A 21,703-nucleotide genomic window follows, 5' to 3' on the forward strand; every position below is an offset into this window, starting at 1 on the left:
AGTATCCCCGGTCCGCCTTCTAGCAGACTCGTGTAGTCGTTGCAGGCCCTACCTCTAGGGATTTTCCTGAGAGACCAGCGAAAATTCCCTACCTTTATTTTACACAAATCACGCTTGCATGTGCTCCCTACAACAAGTATGAGGGCAATATACGCATGAATATGCGACCTCATATCACGTTGCGTCACGGGTTTACACCTACAACCGTGCGGTCCAATCGTACCACTCATAGACACTTGTTGTCTATAAATGGTAGGATCATTGGAGTCTCCCTACTGTGCTCTACAACAGCCGTCGCGTAATACCACGAAAACTTTTATCACACTCCGTTGCACGTGTTCACCTAGACCGCGCTCGCACGTTTTCACCTAGACCGTGCTTCACCAAGCTTCACCAAGTTTCACCAAGCTTCACCAAGACCACCAAGCGGGATTCAATACACTCATACCTTTTTCAGCCCACACTATCATTCTATAGTTTTCTGATAAGAAAAATAATTTCCTGTTAACTGATAGTTCTCCCCAGAGGTACAACAGTAAAGTAAGATATTTAACCTAAATATTGGAAACTGAACAAATTTGTGCTATTATCGCGTGGCTACCCTATCGCCCAAACTAAAACAATGCTATTGTGTGATTTGTATTTTGTGGGCGTATCTGTACGCACGTTGCGTAATATATGCCACGTATGTAGGCCGTTGCGTACGCAATCTCACACGTAGTCGGAGACACGTATACAAAGGCTGGATACGTCCGCCGCAATACAAATAACACGCTTCTATAAATGTAAACGATATTCAACTATAATCGCTTACCCACACCACACAGTATCTCCTGTATAAACCTTTATAACTGGGCCAGTCTGCGTGTGTGTTTCACATGTACTCCCTTAAATATTACTCTATATTTTTAACTAAATAGCAACACATTTTTCGGCACGGGTCAAAATGTATCTAATAATCAATGCTAATGGCAACAAGCGAATAGATATGCAGAATACACAAAATACAGGTCTAAATTAATCTAAATCAATGCTTCCAATAGTATGATTCATATTGGATAGCTATCTTGCAGAACATACATTGATATAAACACACACATAATTATTATATTATATCTATGTACCATTCACTGGTCTCCTGAGACTCATTTACTCATTAAGTGCTTCTAATTTGCATATGAATGTGCTTTTGACTGTCTGTGAAGGTGGTTTTTCACTGCCAGGAAAAAGCAGCCACACAGGTTAATTTGCATTTCAATGGCTATTTTACAACAAGCAGAGTTTAACTGAATCCTAGAGGTAAAGAGAAAAAAAATAAGAATTTACTCACCGGTAATTCTATTTCTCGTAGTCCGTAGTGGATGCTGGGTACTCCGTAAGGACCATGGGGTATAGACAGGCTCCGCAGGAGACTGGGCACTCTTAAAAGAAAGATTAGGTACTATATCTGGTGTGCACTGGCTCCTCCCTCTATGCCCCTCCTCCAGACCTCAGTTAGGGAAACTGTGCCCGGAAGAGCTGACATTACTAGGAAAGGATTTGGAATCCAGGGTAAGACTCATACCAGCCACACCAATCACACCGTACAACTTGTGATAAATATACCCAGTTAACAGTATGAATAACAAAAAGGAGCCTCATTAACAGATGGCTCATAACAAAACCCATTAGTTAAGCAATAACTATATACACGTATTGCAGAAAGTCCGCACTTGGGACAGGCTCCCGGCATCCACTACGGACTACGAGAAATAGAATTACCGGTGAGTAAATTCTTATTTTCTCTGACGTCCTAGTGGATGCTGGGTACTCCGTAAGGACCATGGGGATTATAACAAAGCTCCCAAACGGGCGGGAGAGTGCGGATGACTCTGCAGCACCGAATGAGCAAACTCAAGGTCCTCCTCAGCCAGGGTATCAAACTTGTAAAATCTTGCAAATGTGTTTGAACCCGACCAAGTAGCAGCTCGGCAAACTTGTAAAGCCGAGACCCCTCGGGCAGCCGCCCAAGAAGAGCCCACCTTCCTCGTGGAATGGGCCTTTACTGATTTAGGATGCGGCAGTCCAGCCGTAGAATGTGCAAGTTGAATCGTGCTACAGATCCAGCGAGCAATAGTCTGCTTTGAAGAAGGAGCACCCAACTTGTTGGGTGCGTACAGGATAAATAGCGAGTCAATTTTTCTGACTCCAGCTGTCCTGGAAATATAGATTTTTAGGGCCCGGACTACGTCCAGCAACTTGGAATCCTCCAAGTCCCGAGTAGCCGCAGGCACCACAATAGGTTGGTTCAAGTGAAAAGCTGATACCACCTTTGGGAGAAATTGGGGACAAGTCCTCAATTCTGCCCTGTCCATATGGAAGATCAGATATGGGCTTTTACATGACAAAGCTGCCAGTTCTGACACACGCCTGGACGAAGCCAAGGCCAATAGCATGACCACTTTCCACGTGAGATATATTAGCTCCACGGTTTTAAGTGGCTCAAACCAATGTTACTTTAGGAAACCCAACACCACGTTGAGATCCCAAGGTGCCACTGGAGGCACAAAATGAGGCCGAATATGGAGCACTCCCTTAACAAACGTCTGAACTTCAGGCAGTGAAGCCAGTTCTTTTTTAAAGAAAATAGACAGGGCCGAAATCTGGACTTTTATGAACCCAATTTAAGGCCCATAGTCACTCCTGACTGTAGGAAGTGCAGAAATCGACCCAGCTGAAATTCCTCCGTTGGGGCCTTCTTGGCCTCACACCAAGCTACATATTTTCGCCATATGCGGTGATAATGTTTTGCTGCGACATCTTTCCTTGCTTTTATCAGCGTAGGAATGACTTCATCCGGGATGCCCTTTTCCTTCAGGATCCGGCGTTCAACCGCCATGCCGTCAAACGCAGCCGCGGTAAGTCTTGGAACAGACCGGGCCCCTGCTGCAGCAGGTCCTGTCGGAGCGGCAGAGGCCATGGGTCCTCTGTGATCATTTCTTGAAGTTCCCAGTACCAAGTTCTTCTTGGCCAATCCGGAACGATGAGTATAGTTCTTACTCCTCTCTTTCTTATTATCCTCAGTAACTTGGGTATGAGAGGAAGAGGAGGGAACACATAAACCGACTGGTACACCCACAGAGTCACTAGAGCGTCCACAGCTATCGCCTGAGGGTCCCTTGACCTGGCGCAATATCTTTTTAGCATTTTGTTGAGACGGGACGCCATCATGTCCACCTGTGGCCGTTCCCAGCGATCTACAATCAGCTTGAAGACTTCTGGATGAAGTCCCCACTCTCCCGGGTCGAGGTCGTGTCTGCTGAGGAAGTCTGCTTCCCAGTTGTCCACTCCCGGAATGAACACTGCTGACAGTGCTAGCACGTGATTCTCCGCCCATCGAAGAATCCTTGTGGCTTCTGCCATTGCCATCCTGCTTCTTGTGCCACCCTGTCGATTTACATGGGCGACCGCCGTGATGTTGTCTGACTGAATCAGAACTGGCTGGTTTTGAAGCAGGGGTTCTGCTTGACTCAGGGCGTTGTAAATGGCCCTTAGTTCCAGAATATTTATGTGTAGGGAAGTTTCCTGACTTGACCAAAGTCCTTGGAAGTTTCTTCCCTGTGTGACTGCCCCCCAGCCTCGAAGGCTGGCATCCGTGGTCACCAGGACCCAGTCCTGTATGCCGAATCTGCGGCCTTCGAGCAGATGAGCACTCTGCAGCCACCACAGCAGAGACACCCTGGCCCTCGGGGACAGGGTGATCATCCGATGCATCTGGAGATGCGATCCGGACCACTTGTCTAACAGATCCCACTTAAAGATCCTTGCATGGAATCTGCCGAAGGGAATTGATTCGTAAGAAGCTACCATCTTTCCCAGGACTCGCGTGCAGTGATGCACCGACACCTGCTTTGGTTTCAGGAGGTCCCTGACCAGAGATGATAATTCCTGGGCCTTCTCCTCCGGGAGAAACACCTTCTTCTGTTCTGTGTCCAGAATCATGCCCAAGAACAGCAGACGCTTCGTAGGAATCAGCTGAGACTTTGGGATATTCAGAATCCAGCCGTGCTGATGCAGCACTTCCTGAGATAGTGCTACGCTGACTAGCAACTGCTCTTTGGACCTCGCCTTTATAAGGAGATCGTCCAAGTACGGGATAATTATTACTCCTTTCTTTCGGAGGAGCATCATCATTTCGGCCATTACCTTGGTAAATACCCGCGGTGCCGTGGACAGACCAAACGGCAGCGTCTGGAATTGGTAATGACAGTCCTGTACCACAAACCTGAGGTACTCCTGGTGGGGTGGATAAATGGGGACATGCAGGTAAGCATCCTTGATGTCCAATGACACCATAAAATCCCCCTCTTCCAGGCTTGCAATAACCGCGCTGAGCGATTCCATCTTGAACTTGAACTTTTTTATATAAATGTTCAAGGATTTCAAATTTAGAATGGGTCTCACCGAACCGTCTGGTTTCGGTACCACAAACATTGTGGAATAGTAACCCCGTCCCTGTTGAAGGAGGGGTACCTTGATTATCACCTGCTGAAGATACAGCTTGTGAATTGCCGCCAGTACTACCTCCCTTTCTTTGAGAGCAGCAGGCAAGGCTGATTTGAGGTAACGGCGAGGGGGAGTCGCCTCGAACTCCAGCTTGTATCCCTGTGATACTATTTGCAGAACCCAGGGATCCACCTGTGAGCGAACCCACTGGTCGCTGAAGTTCCAGGGGGCGCGCCCACACCGCACCTGGCTCCGCCTGTGGAGCACCAGCGTCATGCGGTGGACTTAGAAGAAGCGGGGGAGGATTTTTGATCCTGGGAACTGGCTGTCTGGTGCAGCTTTTTCCCTCTTCCCTTGCCTCTGGGCAGAAAGGAAGCGACTCTGACCCGCTTGACCTTCTGGGGCCGAAAGGACTGTACCTGATAATACGGTGCTTTCTTAGGCTGTGAGGGAACCTGAGGTAAAAAATAAGATTTTACTCACCGGTAAATCTATTTCTCGTAGTCCGTAGTGGATGCTGGGACTCCGTAAGGACCATGGGGAATAGCGGCTCCGCAGGAGACTGGGCACAACTAAAGAAAGCTTTAGGACTACCTGGTGTGCACTGGCTCCTCCCTCTATGACCCTCCTCCAGACCTCAGTTAGGATACTGTGCCCAAAAGAGCTGACACAATAAGGAAAGGATTTGGAATCCCGGGTAAGACTCATAGCAGCCACACCAATCACACCGTATAACTCGTGATACTATACCCAGTTAACAGTATGAAAAATAACTGAGCCTCTCAACAGATGGCTCAACAATAACCCTTTAGGTAAACAATAACTATATACAAGTATTGCAGACAATCCGCACTTGGGATGGGCGCCCAGCATCCACTACGGACTACGAGAAATATATTTACCGGTGAGTAAAATCTTATTTTCTCTAACGTCCTAAGTGGATGCTGGGACTCCGTAAGGACCATGGGAATTATACCAAAGCTCCCAAACGGGCGGGAGAGTGCGGATGACTCTGCAGCACCGAATGAGCGAACTTTAGGTCCTCCTCAGCCAGGGTATCAAACTTGTAGAATTTAGCAAACGTGTTTGACCCCGACCAAGTAGCTGCTCGGCAAAGTTGTAAAGCCGAGACCCCTCGGGCAGCCGCCCAAGAAGAGCCCACCTTCTTCGTGGAATGGGCTTTTACAGATTTAGGATGCGGCAGTCCAGCCGCAGAATGTGCAAGCTGAATCGTACTACAGATCCAGCGAGCAATTGTCTGCTTTGAAGCAGGAGCACCCAACTTGTTGGGTGCATACAGGATAAATAGTGAGTCAGTTTTTCTGACACTAGCTGTCCTGGAAACATAAATTTTCAGGGCCCTGACTACGTCCAGTAACTTGGAATCCTCCAAGTCTTTAGTAGCCGCAGGCACCACAATAGGTTGGTTCAAATGAAAAGCTGATACCACCTTAGGAAGAAATTGGGGACGAGTCCTCAATTCCGCCCTATCCACATGGAAAATCAGATATGGGCTTTTACATGACAAAGCCGCCAATTCTGACACACGCCTGGACGAAGCCAAGGCCAACAGCATGACCACTTTCCACGTGAGATATTTTAGTTCCACGGTTTTAAGTGGTTCAAACCAATGTGACTTTAGGAAATCCAACACCACGTTGAGATCCCAAGGTGCCACTGGGGGCACAAAAGGGGGCTGAATATGCAGCACTCCCTTAACAAATGTCTGAACTTCAGGTAGTGAAGCCAGTTCTTTTTGGAAGAAAATCGATAGAGCCGAAATCTGGACCTTAATGGAACCCAATTTTAGGCCCATAGTCACCCCTGATTGTTGGAAGTGCAGAAAACGGCCCAGTTGAAATTCCTCCGTTGGGGCCTTCCTGGCCTCACACCACGCAACATATTTCCGACATATGCGGTGATAATGGTTTGCGGTCACTTCTTTCCTAGCTTTAATCAGCGTAGGGATGACTTCATCCGGAATGCCCTTTTCCTTCAAGATCCGGCGTTCAACCGCCATGCCGTCAAACGCAGCCGCGGTAAGTCTTGGAACAGACAGGGCCCCTGCAGCAGCAGGTCCTGTCTGAGCAGCAGAGGCCATGGGTCCTCTAAGATCATTTCTTGAAGTTCTGGGTACCAAGCTCTTCTTGGCCAATCCGGAACAATGAGTATAGATCTTACTCCTCTTTTTCTTATTATCCTCAGTACCTTGGGTATGAGAGAAAGAGGAGGGAACACATAAACCGACTGGTACACCCACGGTGTCGCTAGAGCGTCCACAGCTATCGCCTGAGGGTCTCTCGACCTGGCGCAATATCTTTCTGGCTTTTTGTTGAGGCGGGACGCCATCATGTCCACCTGTGGCCGTTCCCAACGGTTTACAATCAGCTGAAAAACTTCTGGATGAAGTCCCCACTCTCCCGGGTGGAGGTCGTGCCTGCTGAGGAAGTCTGCTTCCCAGTTGTCCACTCCCGGAATGAACACTGCTGACAGTGCTAACACGTGATTTTCCGCCCATCGGAGAATCCTTGTGGCTTCTGCCATCGCCATCCTGCTTCTTGTGCCGCCCTGTCGGTTTACATGGGCGACCGCCGTGATGTTGTCTGAATGGATCAGTACCGGCTGGTTTTGAAGCAGGGGTCTTGCCTGACTTAGGGCATTGTAAATGGCCCTTAGTTCCAGAATATTTATGTGCAGCGAAATCTCCTGGCTTGACCATAGTCCTTGGAAGTTTCTTCCCTGTGTGACTGCCCCCCAGCCTCGAAGGCTGGCATCTGTGGTCACCAGGATCCAGTCCTGTATGCCGAATCTGCGGTCCTCTAGAAGATGAGCACTCTGCAGCCACCACAGCAGAGACACCCTGGTCCTTGGAGACAGGGTTATCAGCCGATGCATCTGAAGATGCGATCCTAACCACTTGTCCAACAGATCCCACTGAAAGATTCTTGCATGGAACCTGCCGAATGGAATTGCTTCGTAGGAAGCTACCATTTTTCCCAGGACTCGCGTGCAGTGATGCACCGACACCTGTTTTGGTTTCAGGAGGTCCCTGACCAGAGATGATAATTCCTGGGCCTTCTCCTCCGGGAGAAACACTCTTTTCTGGTCTGTGTCCAGAACCATCCCCAGGAACAGTAGACGTGTCTTAGGAACCAGCTGTGACTTTGGAATATTCAGAATCCAACCGTGTTGTTGTAGCACCTCCCGGAATAGTGCTACCCCGACCAACAACTGCTCCCTGGACCTCGCCTTTATAAGGAGATCGTCCAAGTACGGGATAATTAAAACTCCCGTTTTTCGAAGGAGTATCATCATTTCGGCCATTACCTTGGTAAATACCCTCGGTGCCGTGGACAGACCAAACGGCAACGTCTGGAATTGGTAATGACAGTCCTGTACCACAAATCTGAGGTACTCCTGGTGAGGAGGGTAAATGGGGACATGTAGGTAAGCATCCTTGATGTCCAGTGATACCATGTAATCCCCTTCCTCCAGGCTTGAAATAACAGCCCTGAGCGATTCCATCTTGAACTTGAACTTTTTTATATAAGTGTTCAAGGATTTCAAATTTAAAATGGGTCTCACCGAACCGTCCGGTTTCGGTACCACAAACATTGTGGAATAGTAGCCCCTTTCTTGTTGAAGGAGGGGTACCTTGACTATCACCTGCTGAGAATACAGCTTGTGAATTGCCTCTAGCACTGCCTCCCTGCCTGAGGGAGTTGTTGGCAAGGCCGATTTGAGGAAACGGCGAGGGGGAGACGTCTCGAATTCCAGCTTGTACCCCTGAGATACCACTTGTAGAATCCAGGGATCCACCCGTGAGCGAGCCCACTGATCGCTGAAATTCTTGAGACGGGCCCCCACCGCACCTGGCTCCGCCTGTGGAGCCCCAGCGTCATGCGGTGGACTTAGAGGAAGCGGGGGAGGACTTTTGTTCCTGGGAACTGACTGTATTTTGCAGCTTTTTCCCTCTACCTCTGCCTCTGGGCAGAAAGGACGCGCCTCTAACCCGCTTACCTTTCTGGGCCGAAAGGACTGTACCTGATAATACGGTGCTTTTCTTGGCTGTGAGGGAACATGGGGTAAAAATGCTGATTTCCCAGCTGTTGCTGTAGAAACTAGGTCAGAGAGACCATCTCCTAACTCTTGTAAAGCAAAACTTCCATGTGCCTTTTAGAATCTGCATCCCCTGTCCACTGTCGAGTCCATAAACCCCTGCTGGCAGAAATGGACATTGCACTTATTTTTGATGCCAGCCGGCAAATATCCCTCTGTGCATCTCTCATGTATAAGACTGCGTCTTTAATATGCTCTATGGTTAGCAATATAGGCCCTCATTCCGAGTTGATCGGTCGCAAGGCAAATTTAGCAGAGTTACACACGCTAAGCCGCCGCCTACTGGGAGTGTATCTTAGCATCTTAAAATTGCGACCGATGTATTCGCAATATTGCGAGCACAAACTACTTAGCAGTTTTAGAGTAGCTCCAGACTTACTCTGCCTGTGCGATCAGTTCAGTGCTTGTCGTTCCTGGTTTGACGTCACAAACACACCCAGCGTTCGCCCAACCACTCCCCCGTTTCTCCGGCCACTCCTGCGTTTTTTCCGGAAACAGTAGCGTTTTCAGCCACACGCCCATAAAACGCTGTGTTTCCGCCCAGTAACACCCATTTCCTGTCAATCACATTACGTTCGCCGGAGCGATGAGAAAGCCGTGAGTAAAAATACTTTCTTCATAGCAAAGGTACTTGGCGCAGTCGCAGTGCGAATATTGCGCATGCGCACTAAGCGGAATTTCACTGCGATGCGATGAAAAATACCGAGCGAACGACTCGGAATGAGGGCCATAGTGTCCTTATCTAAGGTATCAATATTTTCTGACAGGGAATCTGACCACGCAGCTGCAGCACTGCACATCCATGCTGAAGCAATAGCTGGTCTCAGTATAATACCTGAGTGTGTATAAACAGACTTCAGGATAGCCTCCTGCTTCCTATCAGCAGGTTCCTTTAGGGCGGCCGTGTCCGGAGACGGTAGTGCCACCTTCTTTGACAGGCGTGTGAGCGCTTTATCCACCCTAGGGGATGTCTCCCAACGTGACCTATCCTCTGGCGGGAAAGGGTACGCCATTAGTAACTTTTTGGAAATTGGCAGTTTCTTATCGGGGAAGCCCACGCTTCTTCACACACTTCATTTAATTCCTCAGAAGGGGGAAAAACCACTGGTAGTTTTTTCTCCCCAAACATAATACCCTTTTTTGTGGTACCTGGGGTAATGTCAGAAATGTGCAACACATTTTTCATTGCCGTAATCATGTAACGGGTGGCTCTATTGGAATGTACACTAGTCTCATCATCGTCGACACTGGAGTCAGTATCCGTGTCGACATCTGTGTCTGCCATCTGAGGTAGCGGGCGTTTTAGAGCCCCTGATGGCTTTTGAGACGCCTGGGCAGGCACGAGCTAAGAAGCCGGCTGTCCCACATCTGCTGTGTCGTCAAACCTTTTATGTAAGGAATTGACACTGTCACGTAATTCCTTCCACATGTCCATCCATTCAGGTGTCGGCCCCGCAGGGGGTGACATCACATTTATCGGCACCTGCTCCGCCTCCACATAAGCTCTCTCATCAAACATGTCGACACAGCCGTACCGACACACCGCACACACACAGGGAATGCTCTGACTGAGGACAGGACCCCACAAAGCCCTTTGGGGAGACAGAGAGAGAGTATGCCAGCACACACCAGAGCGCTATATAAAACAGGGATACACACTACACAGTGATCTTTCCCCTATAGCTGCTTATAAAACACAGATTGCGCCTAAATTTAGTGCCCCCCCTCTCTTTACCCTATGTAGTCTGGAACTGCAGGGGAGAGCCTGGGGAGCGATCCTTCCAGCTGAGCTGTGAGGGGAAATGGCACCAGTGTGCTGAGGGAGATGGCCCCGCCCCTTTTTCGGCTGACCTCTCCCGCTTTTTTTATACAGTTATGGCAGGGGTATTTTACACATATATAGCCTTAAAAGACTATATTATGTGTTAGTTTTGCCAAATAAGGTACTCTTATTGCAGCCCAGGGCGCCCCCCCCCCCCAGCGCCCTGCACCCGACAGTGACCGGAGTGTGTGGTGTGCATGGGGAGCAATGGCGCACAGCTGCAGTGCTGTGCGCTACCTTAATGAAGACCGAAGTCTTCTGCCGCCGATTTCCAGGAACGTCTTCTTGCTTCTGGCTCTGCTAGGGGGACGGCGGCGCGGCTCCGGGACCGGACGACCGAGGCTGGGCCTGTGTTCGATCCCTCTGGAGCTAATGGTGTCCAGTAGCCTAGAAGCCCAAGCTAGCTGCAAGCAGGTAGGTTCGCTTCTCTCCCCTAGGTCCCTCGTAGCAGTGAGTATGTTGCCAGCAGATCTCACTGAAAATAAAAAACCTAAATATTACTTTCTTTCTAAGAGCTCAGGAGAGCCCCTAGTGTGCATCCAGCTCGGCCGGGCACAAAATTCTAACTGAGGTCTGGAGGAGGGTCATAGAGGGAGGAGCCAGTGCACACCAGGTAGTCCTAAAGCTTTCTTTAGTTGTGCCCAGTCTCCTGCGGAGCCGCTATTCCCCATGGTCCTTACGGAGTCCCAGCATCCACTTAGAACGTTAGAGAAATGTCGACTTCCCAGCTGTTGCTGTGGAAACGAGGTCCGAGAGACCATCCCCGAACAATTCCTCACCCTTGTAAGGCAAAACCTCCATGTGCCTTTTAGAATCCGCATCACCTGTCCACTGCCGAGTCCATAATACTCTCCTGGCAGAAATGGACATTGCATTAATTCTAGATGCCAGCCGGCAAATATCCCTCTGTGCATCTCTCATATATAAGACTACGTCTTTAATATGCTCTATGGTTAGCAAAATCGTATCCCTGTCGAGAGTATCAATATTATCTGACAGGGTATTGGACCAAGCTGCTGCAGCACTGCACATCCAAGCTGAAGCAATTGCAGGTCTCAGTATAGCACCTGAGTGTGTATATACAGACTTCAGGATAGCCTCCTGCTTTCCATCCGCAGGCTCCTTTAAGGCGGCAGTATCCTGAGACGGCAGTGCCACCTATTTAGACAAGCGTGTGAGCGCCTTATCCACCCTAGGGGATGTCTCCCAACGTAACCTGTCCTCTGGCGGGAAAGGGTACGCCATCAGTAATTTTTTTGAAATCACTAGTTTCTTATCGGGGGAAGCCCACGCTTCTTCACACACTTCATTCAACTCATCTGATGGGGGAAAAACCACTGGTTGCTTTTTCTCCCCAAACATAATACCCTTTTTTGTGATACCTGGGTTAATGTCAGAAATGTGCAACACATTTTTCATTGCCGTAATCATGCAACGGGTGGCCCTAGTGGAATGTACATTAGTCTCGTCCTCGTCGACACTGGAGTAAGACTCCGTGTCGACATCTGTGTCTGCCATCTGAGGTAGCGGGCGTTTTTGAGCCCCTGATGGCCTTTGAGACGCCTGGGTAGGCACTGGCTGAGAAGCCGGCTGTCCCACAGCTGTTATGTCATCGAACCTTTTATGCAAGGAGTTGACACTGTCGTGTAAAACCTTCCACATATCTACCCACTCTGGTGTCGACATCACACTTATCGGCACCTGCTCCGCCTCCACATAAGTTTCCTCATCAAACATGTCGACACAGCCGTACAGACACACCGCACACACACAGGGAATGCTCTGACTGAGGACAGGACCCCACTAAGTCCTTAGGGGAGACAGAGAGAGAGTATGCCAGCACACACCACAGCGCTTATATATCACAGGGACGCACACTATACTGAGTGATTTTTCCCAATAGCTGCCATTATACACAATTTTGCACCTAAATTTATGTGCCCCCCCCCCCTCTCTTTTTTACCCTAGACATCTGGAACTGCAGGGGAGAGTCTGGGGAGCGTCCTTCCAGCGGAGCTGTGAAGAGAAAATGGCGCTGGTGTGCTGAGGGAGATAGCCCCGACCCTTTCTCGGCTGACCTCTCCCGCTTTTTTATATGTTCTATGGCGGGGGATTATGCACATATACAGTTTATTAGACTGTATTATGTGCTTTTAGCCATGTAAGGTAATCTAATTGCTGCCCAGGGTGCCCCCCCCAGCGCCCTGCACCCATCAGTGACCGGAGTGTGTGGTGTGCAGAGGGAGCAATGGCGCACAGCTGCAGTGCTGTGCGCTACCTTAATGAAGACCGGAGTCTTCAGCCGCCAACTTTCACTTCTCTTCGTTCTTCTGGCTCTGCGAGGGGGACGGCGGCGCGGCTCCGGGACCGGACGACCGAGGCTGGGCCTGTGTTCGATCCCTCTGGAGCTAATGGTGTCCAGTAGCCTTAGAAGCCCAAGCTAGCTGCAAGCAGGTAGGTTCGCTTCTCTCCCCTCGGTGCCACGAAGCAGTGAGTCTGTTGCCAGCAGATCTCACTGAAAATAAAAAACCTAACAAATACTTTCTTTTCTAAGAAGCTCAGGAGAGCCCCTAGGGTGCATCCAGCTCTGGCCGGGCACAGATACGAACTGAAGTCTGGAGGAGGGGCATAGAGGGAGGAGCCAGTGCACACCAGATATAGTACCTAATCTTTCTTTTAAGAGTGCCCAGTCTCCTGCGGAGCCCGTCTATACCACATGGTCCTTACGGAGTACCCAGCATCCACTAGGACGTCAGAGAAAAAAAAACTTTGTTTATCTGTATGTGGTTCTTACATCAAATATTCATCTTACTATTAACTTTTATTAAGCCCCATCTGAATCTATTTGTAATTGACGATGGCATGGGTTAAATAAATGCACTGGTAACTCATAAATGGTGATTTCTTTTTGACCAAGGACGGCTGATTATTCCTGAGCAGACTGAAAATCAGCCATTTAGAGGGGGGAAAAATTACCTTCCCAAAATGGCCGCTGCTCCTCCCCCTTCCACATCCATGAGGGTTACACAAAATGGAGGACAGACCATGCGTCTTCCTTTGTCACAAAAAAAAAAAAAAAATCACCATGCAAGCCCCTGAAGTTATTTTAGGCCAGAGTTTAAAAAAAAAAAAAATCAACACTATATCAAGGCTTTTGCAGCAACTTTTAAATATACTTTTGAACTTACTTAAACAGATAAGCAATCCAATCAGAATCAAACACAATATGACTCATTTGAACCTCGTTTTGCAACAATATGATCATATATGCAGAGTACAGGTGTGTGCGTGTGTTGCGTGCGCAGTTGGCACCAAACAGAAACTAAACAGATTAAAAAACAAACAATAGCTTTACGTTCTTACCTTCCGGATCCCGGATCCCACCAGCATCCCTACAAACCAAGCGGAGCAGACGCTTATCTAATCAGAACTACTGTATCCCCGACCACCAAACGGCTAACAAGGGGATACTACCTTTACGACCTTCGCTGATAGATAAAAGTCTGCCTTGTACTGCTAGGCTGCGGATATGAGGAGGCCTGGACGATTGCCCCCAATTGATAATGTCAAATATTACCTTTAAACATAAGCTATATACTATTACGGACTAAGTACGGTATTGGTGCACTGAGTACCGTAGGGGTACGCACTTAGCGTAGCAGACGCTAGGCCGTGGGCACGACGCACGAGCGACACGCACGCTCACGGATTTACGCTTCGTATCAAGCACGCTATAGGCGTACCGAGTACCGTACTGCTACGCTATTGGCGTAGCGGATGCTGCGCCGTGAGAGTGAGACACGAGCGGCGCAGACGCTCACAGAATGATACGCAGTAAACCTTATTAATAACACACAGTAAGAATATGGTTATACTCTAAACCTTAGTAATCAAATACTACAATGATGTAACGCTTAAAGACCTTGATAATTTGTATGCTGTTTGAGCGATTGAGACGCTAAGAAAAGCCCTTTGTAGAAAAGTGAAAACACAAGACCTGGTTTGGATTTAAAAACCACAGCGGTTCTAACACTGCCGTGGATGGTTTAGAGAAAAGGGGAAAAACACAATACAAGTTATACACTACAAACTAACATCAAAATCTAACACAATAACAGAGAATAATATGAACAATAGCAAACAAGAGTGAACAAATGGAAACAAATGGCGAACAGAATGGATAACAAAATGGCTGCAGAGAATAATACATACGGGGGTATGATTCGCAAGCGCGTCCTGGATCCAGCCCTCAGCATTCAGGGAGAAAGCCTTCAGAGAGAGTGTGTCTGGCCAGGCAATGGTGGTCTTTATATACACAGCATACATTCACAATACAATGGTCCCTATAATCTCATTGTTCATTGGACACAGGAATGTGTCTCCACATTATAGCAAAGGTCATAGGTGGATTTGAACAGGTGGGCTGTGTCTTTCCCCAACTGCTCAGGTGTGAGGTATCCTCAGGATTCCCGCCGCATGTGTAATAAACAGCAAATACAGTTAATGTCCATAAACTACTTTTGTACATAACTATACGCAGGAGCGAGCGATCCTTTCCTAACCAACATCGGAATGTTACCCTTAAAATACCCTACAGCTGGATACTAGACACCACCTTTCAACCTTTATCTGACCCTTCCTATCATGCAAAGAGGAATCTCTCTGTCCAGGAACCGTTTAAACTAAACATACTCGCTGACATTGTCTAGGGGAATATTAAATATAAAACACACTATATGGGTTAAATATGCTACGATCGAGTCGCACGCTAGACGCTCACAAACTCCGCCGTCAATACACATCTTGTGCGCACGAGACGCTGGTGCGTCGCTTACGCAACCTGCGGGGATGTGTACGCACGGGGGGACTGAGTGCACGAGCAGTGCGCGTGTGCATGAGGGGTTAGTACAAGGCATTTGCATCATATTTTTCGACTTTGACAGTAACCTATCCGTCGGCGGGAAAGGATACGCCATAAGCATCCGTTTGGAAATCTGCAGTCTTATCTGGAGATTCGCAAGCCTTTTCACATAACTCAATTTAGCTCATGTGAAGGAGGAAAGGTCACCACCTGCCTTTTTTCTCCATACATATGAACCCTCTTGTCTGGGACTGGGGTTTCCTCTGTGATGTGCAACACATCCTTCATTGCTATAATCATATAACGGATGGCTTTAGCCATTTTAGGCTGTCATTTTGCATCATCGCAATCGACACTGGAGTCACAATCCGTGTCGGTATCTGTGTCAACAATTTGGGATAGTGGGCGCTTTTGAGACCCTGACGGTTTCTGCGACATAGGATCAGGCATGGGCTGCGACCCCGACTGTCCTAAGGTTTCAGCTTTATCCAACCTTTTATGTAAGGAATTACCTTTATCATTTAAAACCTTCCACATATCCATCCAATCAGGTGTCGGCGCCGTCGGCGGAGACACCTCATTCAACAGCTCCCGCTCTGCTTCCACATAGCCTTCCTCGTCAAACATGTCGACACAAGCGTACCGACACACCACACACACAGGGGATGCTCTTTTTGAAGACAGTTCCCCCACAAGGCCCTTTGGAGAGACAGAGAGAGAGTATGCCAGCACACACCCCAGCGCTATATTTCCCAGGAATCACACAGTAACTTAGTGTTAACCCAGTAGCTGCTGTATATATGTTTTTTGCGGCTAATTTATGTGCCCCCCGTCTCTTTTTACCCTCTTCTACCGTGAATCTGCAGGGGAGAGCCTGGGGAGCTTCCTCTCAGCAGAGCTGTGGAGAGAAAATGGCGCTGGCGAGTGCTGAGGAAGAAGCCCCGCCCCCTCAGCGGCAGGCTTCTGTCCCGCGATTCTGTGTAAAATAATGGCGGGGGCTCATGCATATATACAGTGCCCAACTGTATATATGCCCACTTCTGCCAAGAGGTCTCTAATTGCTGCCCAGGGCGCCCCCCCTTGCACCCTACAGTGACCGGAGTATGTGGGTTTAGTGTGGGAGCAGTGGCGCACAGCTGCAGTGCTGTGCGCTACCTCAGTTTGAAGACTGAGGTCTTCTGCCGCCGATTTTGAAGTCTTCTTGCTTCTTTCACCGGCTTCTGTCTTCCGGCTCTGCGAGGGGGGACGGCGGCGCGGCTCCGGGATCGGACGACAAAGGGTGAGATCATGTGTACGATCCCTCTGGAGCTAATGGTGTCCAGTAGCCTAAGAAGCAAGACCTATCTGCAGAGAGTACAGTTGCTTCTCTCCCCTCAGTCCCATGATGCAGGGAGTCTGTTGCCAGCAGATCTCCCTGAAAAAAAAAAAAAAAAAACCTAACAAAATACTTTCTTATAGCAAGCTCAGGAGAGCTCACTAAGTAGCACCCAGCTCGTCCGGGCACAGATTCTAACTGAGGTCTGGAGGAGGGACATAGAGGGAGGAGCCAGAGCACACCAGTATCCAAAGTCTTTCTTAGAGTGCCCTGTCTCCTGCGGAGTCCGTCTATTCCCCATGGTCCTTACGGAGTCCCCAGCATCCACTAGGACTTTAGAGAAAGTATACTTTCAATGGAAGTTTGAAGAGCCAAATATCAGTACAGACCATATAAAAAAGGTACTGTACCTGCTAAAAAGGTACAGTTGGAGGGTATGATGCTAGATGTACAGTATGAGGTTCCGGTATGAATGGTCGACAATGTTAAGGTAGACACTCATTAGGTCGACATTGACACGGTTGACGTGGACTAATGGTCGACACATGAAAAGTGCCACATGAGGTTTTTTTTTTACTTTTTTTGGTGTCGTTTTCTGCGTAAAGTGACGGGGTACCCCAATTAGTGCACCGTGTTCGCTCGCCATGCTTCAAGCGGGGTGCCTCGCTGCGCTCGGCACAGGTTACCGTTCCCAACCGTAGTCAACGTGGATCGTAAAGTAGGAAAAAGTAGGAAAAATAATAATTTAAATGGGAAAAACTCATGTCGACATTTCATGTGTCGACCATTTTCATGTGTCGGCTATTCGTCCATGTTGACCATGTCAATGTCGACCAATAGTAGTCAACCTAATGAGTGTTGACTTTAACATTGTCGACCATCTGACCGGATACCACAGTATATGACGACACATCTATACACAAGTGGCAGGCAGTGAGTCAAATGTGCTGTAACAGACTATAGTGTAACATGCTCCCTAGCTCTCCTCACCCACAGCGTGCTGAAGTAGTCCAGGGCCCCGCAGATCAGGCAGCATAGGTGTCCAAGCAGCTCCCGGACCCCCAAGTAGCTACCTGCGCAGTACAGCAGGTATACGAGAGGTGCTCCGGCCAGCACAGGCACCAGGACACGCAGCCTGCGAGACACCATTCCTCCCAGGGCCTCGAGGCTGTGGTTTGCAAAGCTGACCGGCAGCAAGAGCGCGGCAAGGGCCAGGGGAGAGCCCCGGTGCTGAAGCCCGCACAGCCAGCGTCGGCATACGGCAGTTAGCGAGTGTTTGAAGGGGTGAAGGAAGGTTCCGCACAGCGCAGCCCAAAGCAGCGGCCGTAGGAAGGCCTCGAGGATAAAGTAGACCAGGACCGAGGCCGCGCAGCAGCCGGCGGCGAACAGCAGCGCACCTGTGTTGTAGAATGCCTGCTTGATGTTGCGATCAAAGCGCAGCTGCAGCAGCCCCGGAGGGAGCGGTAACAGACCGGGCGGACAGCGGGAGGGCGGATGCCGGGAAGCTGCGGGAGTGTCCGTGATGTCGTGCTGGGTGGGAGAGCTGGGCCGGGGATCCGGGAGGTGACCGTGCTGTTGGCTGCATGGGTGCAGCTCCTTATTAACATCATCGGCCATATCTGAGGCTGGTGTCCCGGGCCGCTCTGTTACTGCTACTGGTTCTATTGTTGTGCGCCGTGCCCACTCCCTCCCGTCATGTGGCAAGGGCCACTCCCAGGGTGCTGCACTTGTGTGTACGTGCACCCCAAACAGTTTGCGTGTAACAGCGTAAAAGTTTTCCCACTGATGATATGTGAAAACAAAGTGAAAGTTTGTTGTATGTTATTAACCGATTAATCAGTCACACGCCGCCATCTCCCTCTGTCTACAGTCTTCTTAACCCCATAGGCTAGCCTAGGATAGACTCCCGTGTGATGACTCATTGGGGGTAGTTCCAAGTTGATCGCAGCAGGATTTTTGATAGCAATTGAGCAAAACCATGTGTACTGCAGGGGAGGCAGATATAACATGTGCAGAGAGAGTTAGATTTGGGTGGGTTATTTTATTTCTGTGTAGGGTAAATACTGGCTGCTTTATTTTTACACTGCAAATTAGATTGCAGTTTGAACACACCCCACCCAAATCTAACTCTGCACATGTTATATCTGCCTCCCCTGCAGTGCACATGGTTTTGCCCATTTGCTAACAAAAATCCTGCTGCGATCAACTTGGAATTACCGCCATTAATCTGTTATATTATATACCATTATTTACAATTACCAATGCACTGTACAGGAACAGTTTACTTCTGCACAATAATAATAGAGCAGTGAACTTCTCCTGCTTTACTGTCCTTATAAATGTATGACAGATCATACAAATGGTAACTCAAATCAACTGTCATCCTCATTCTCTCTGACCTGCCATCTCCAGCCCATAACATAGTGCTAAGGGCGCAGCTACCATAGGTGCAGGGCAGGCATTCCCAACCACGGTCCTCAAGGCACACTAATACCCCTTTTACACTCGCATACCTCCCAACTGTCCCGATTTTCGCGGGACAGTCCCGTTTTTTGGGGACTGTCCCGCTGTCCCACCCGCGGGCCGCAGTGTCCCGCGGTGGGGGGGGGGGCAGTTGGGAGGCTCTGTCTGTCGCTGCCCTGCTTAGCAGAGCAGCGGTGAATAGACGCTGTGCGCATGCGCACAGCGTCTATTCACTGAAGTCAGAGGGAGAGGGGGCATGCCAGTGGCTCACAGAGCGCTGGGCATGCCCCCTCAGTGACGAAAACGGGGCGTGGCTCGCGATTGTGGGTCCTCCGCAAAGCCACGCCTCTTTTCCTTAGGTCACGCCCCTTTTTCGGGAACGCGCGCGCGCATGTGTCCCGCTTTATACAGAGGAAATGTTGGGAGATATGCACTCGCATGAAAATCCCGGGATTTTGCACGTGAACGCGCATCATCCCGGGATTTTTCTCAGTGTGAAAGGGTACAGGGACAATTTCCCGGGACAAGCATCCCGGGATTTCAACCCAGGTCTCGACCAGGGTTGGTCCCGGGACTGTCTCGGGAAGCTGTGTAGTGTGAAAGGGTCCGTCCCGGGATTCACTATCCCGGGACTGTTAAAAGGACTGGGATTGGAGCTTTCTTGGGCTCAGACAAGATGATGTCATCTTTTCTGAGCGCAAGGCCATTTCTAATGACATACTTATGCAGTTGCAGAGATATCCCGGGATCAGTGTAAATGGGGCTGTCCCGCGTCGATCCCAGGTCTTAGTGCAGTGTGAAAGGGGTCAGTCCCGGGAATGCATCCCGGGAAGCATCCCGGGAGTGCGAGTGTAAAAGGGGTATAATAGGCCCTACACACTGGGCGATTTGACTGCAAGATATGAACGATCTCGTTCATTAATGAACAAGATAACGTTCATATCGTGCAGTGTGGAAGCACCAGCGATGAACGATGTGCGGCCCCGCACTCGTTCATTGCTGGTGCTCCATCGGCTGTGCATGCATGCAAATATGGACGATCTCGTCCATATTTGCCTGCACTTCTATGGAGCCGGGTGACGGGGGGAGTGAAGAAACTTCACTCCCCCCTACGCCGTGTCGGCCGTATCTGCCGTCGGGCAGCTCGGCGGCGGATCTATTACATACTCTCCAACATGACCCGCCCCACTAGGTACAAACTGCTCTGTTTCTGGACTTCCCTCTTAATTTATTATTGCCATCACCTATAAAGAAACAGCTTTCTTATCATTTAACTAGTTCAACACAGGTGATGGAAATCTTAACTTAAGAGGGAAGTCCAGAAACAGAGCATTTTGTACCTAGTGGGGCGGGCCATGTTGGAGGGTCTGCTATTAATGTATAGGGCCCTTAACAGTGCAGATTTTAGTGATATCCAGGCTTCAGCACAGGTGACTTAATTAGTAGCTCAGTTATTTTGATTTAACCATCTGTGCTGCATACGGTCCTCAAGGCACGCCAACCTGCACTCAGGCCCGGCGCTACCCGCTCAGCAAAGGGATGCAGTGCAGGTAGGCGCCGGGCAGGAGAGGCGCCTTCACTGCTCTGCATCCCTGCTGAAGCGCCTTCCTGTCCCCCCTGCTGCTGGCTGCTGCGTCTGCCCTGTCACACTGACTGGCAGCCGCAGCAGCGCCGGCAGCATGACTCCTTCTCCTCTCTCCCCTGTGACAATGAGAGGAGAGGAGTGTCAGTTTGCGGTCTGACGAAAGGGGGTGGAGCTACATGGACCAAGGGGGCGGAGCTACACGGACCAGGCTAGCAGACTGTGGAAGATCTGGCCAGCAAGATTGTGGTAAGGGGATGCAAAAAGAGTGTGAGAGAGAAAGTGTGTGTGTGTGTGTGTGTGTGTGTGTGTGTGTGTGTGTGTGTGTGTATGGATGTGTGTGTTTGTTTGTATTTAAAAAGGGGACGCTGTCTGCCGTAATGTGTAAAAAGGGGACTCTGGCCCTCATTCCGAGTTGATCGGTCGCAAGGCGAATTTAGCAGAGTTACACACGCTAAGCCGCCGCCTACTGGGAGTGTATCTTAGCATCTTAAAATTGCGAACGATGTATTCGCAATATTGCGATCACAAACTACTTAGCAGTTTTAGAGTAGCTTCAGACTTACTCTGCCTGTGCGATCAGTTCAGTGCTTGTCGTTCCTGGTTTGACGTCACAAACACACCCAGCGTTCGCCCAACCACTCCCCCGTTTCTCCGGCCACTCCGGCGTTTTTTCCGGAAACGGTAGCGTTTTCAGCCACACGCCCATAAAACGCCGTGTTTCCGCCCAGTAACACCCATTTCCTGTCAATCACATTACGATTGCCGGAGCGATGAAAAAGCCGTGAGTAAAAATACTTTCTTCATAGCAAAGATACTTGGCGCAGTCGCAGTGCGAATATTGCGCATGCGCACTAAGCGGAATTTCACTGCGATGCGATGAAAAATACCGAGCGAACGACTCGGAATGAGGGCCTCTGTCCGCTGTAATGTGTAAAAAGGGGCCGCTGGCTGCCGTAATGTGTAAAAAGTGGGACGCTGTCTGCCGTAATGTGTAAAAAGGGGACTCTGTCCGTTGTAATGTGTAAAAAGGGGCCGCTGGCTGCCGTAATGTGT

The 21,703-nt window shown here is 49.4% G+C and overlaps 1 protein-coding gene across 6 annotated transcripts in view; it reads right to left on the minus strand.

The window, feature by feature from the left end:
• The window catches only part of TMEM245 (transmembrane protein 245), an 879,931-nt gene extending 861,414 nt beyond the window's left edge, over positions 1-18,517 (minus strand). For all 6 annotated transcript variants that reach the window (XM_063922719.1, XM_063922723.1, XM_063922720.1 and 3 more), the window contains exon 1: positions 17,593-18,517. In XM_063922719.1, coding sequence (XP_063778789.1) covers positions 17,593-18,219 — 627 coding nt within the window. In that variant the 5' untranslated portion in view covers positions 18,220-18,517. The remainder of the gene's footprint in view (positions 1-17,592) is intronic.
• Between the last annotated feature and the right edge of the window lie 3,186 nt (positions 18,518-21,703).

This window comes from Pseudophryne corroboree, chromosome 5 (genome assembly GCF_028390025.1).
Source record: "Pseudophryne corroboree isolate aPseCor3 chromosome 5, aPseCor3.hap2, whole genome shotgun sequence".
Classification (NCBI taxonomy): domain Eukaryota; kingdom Metazoa; phylum Chordata; class Amphibia; order Anura; family Myobatrachidae; genus Pseudophryne; species Pseudophryne corroboree.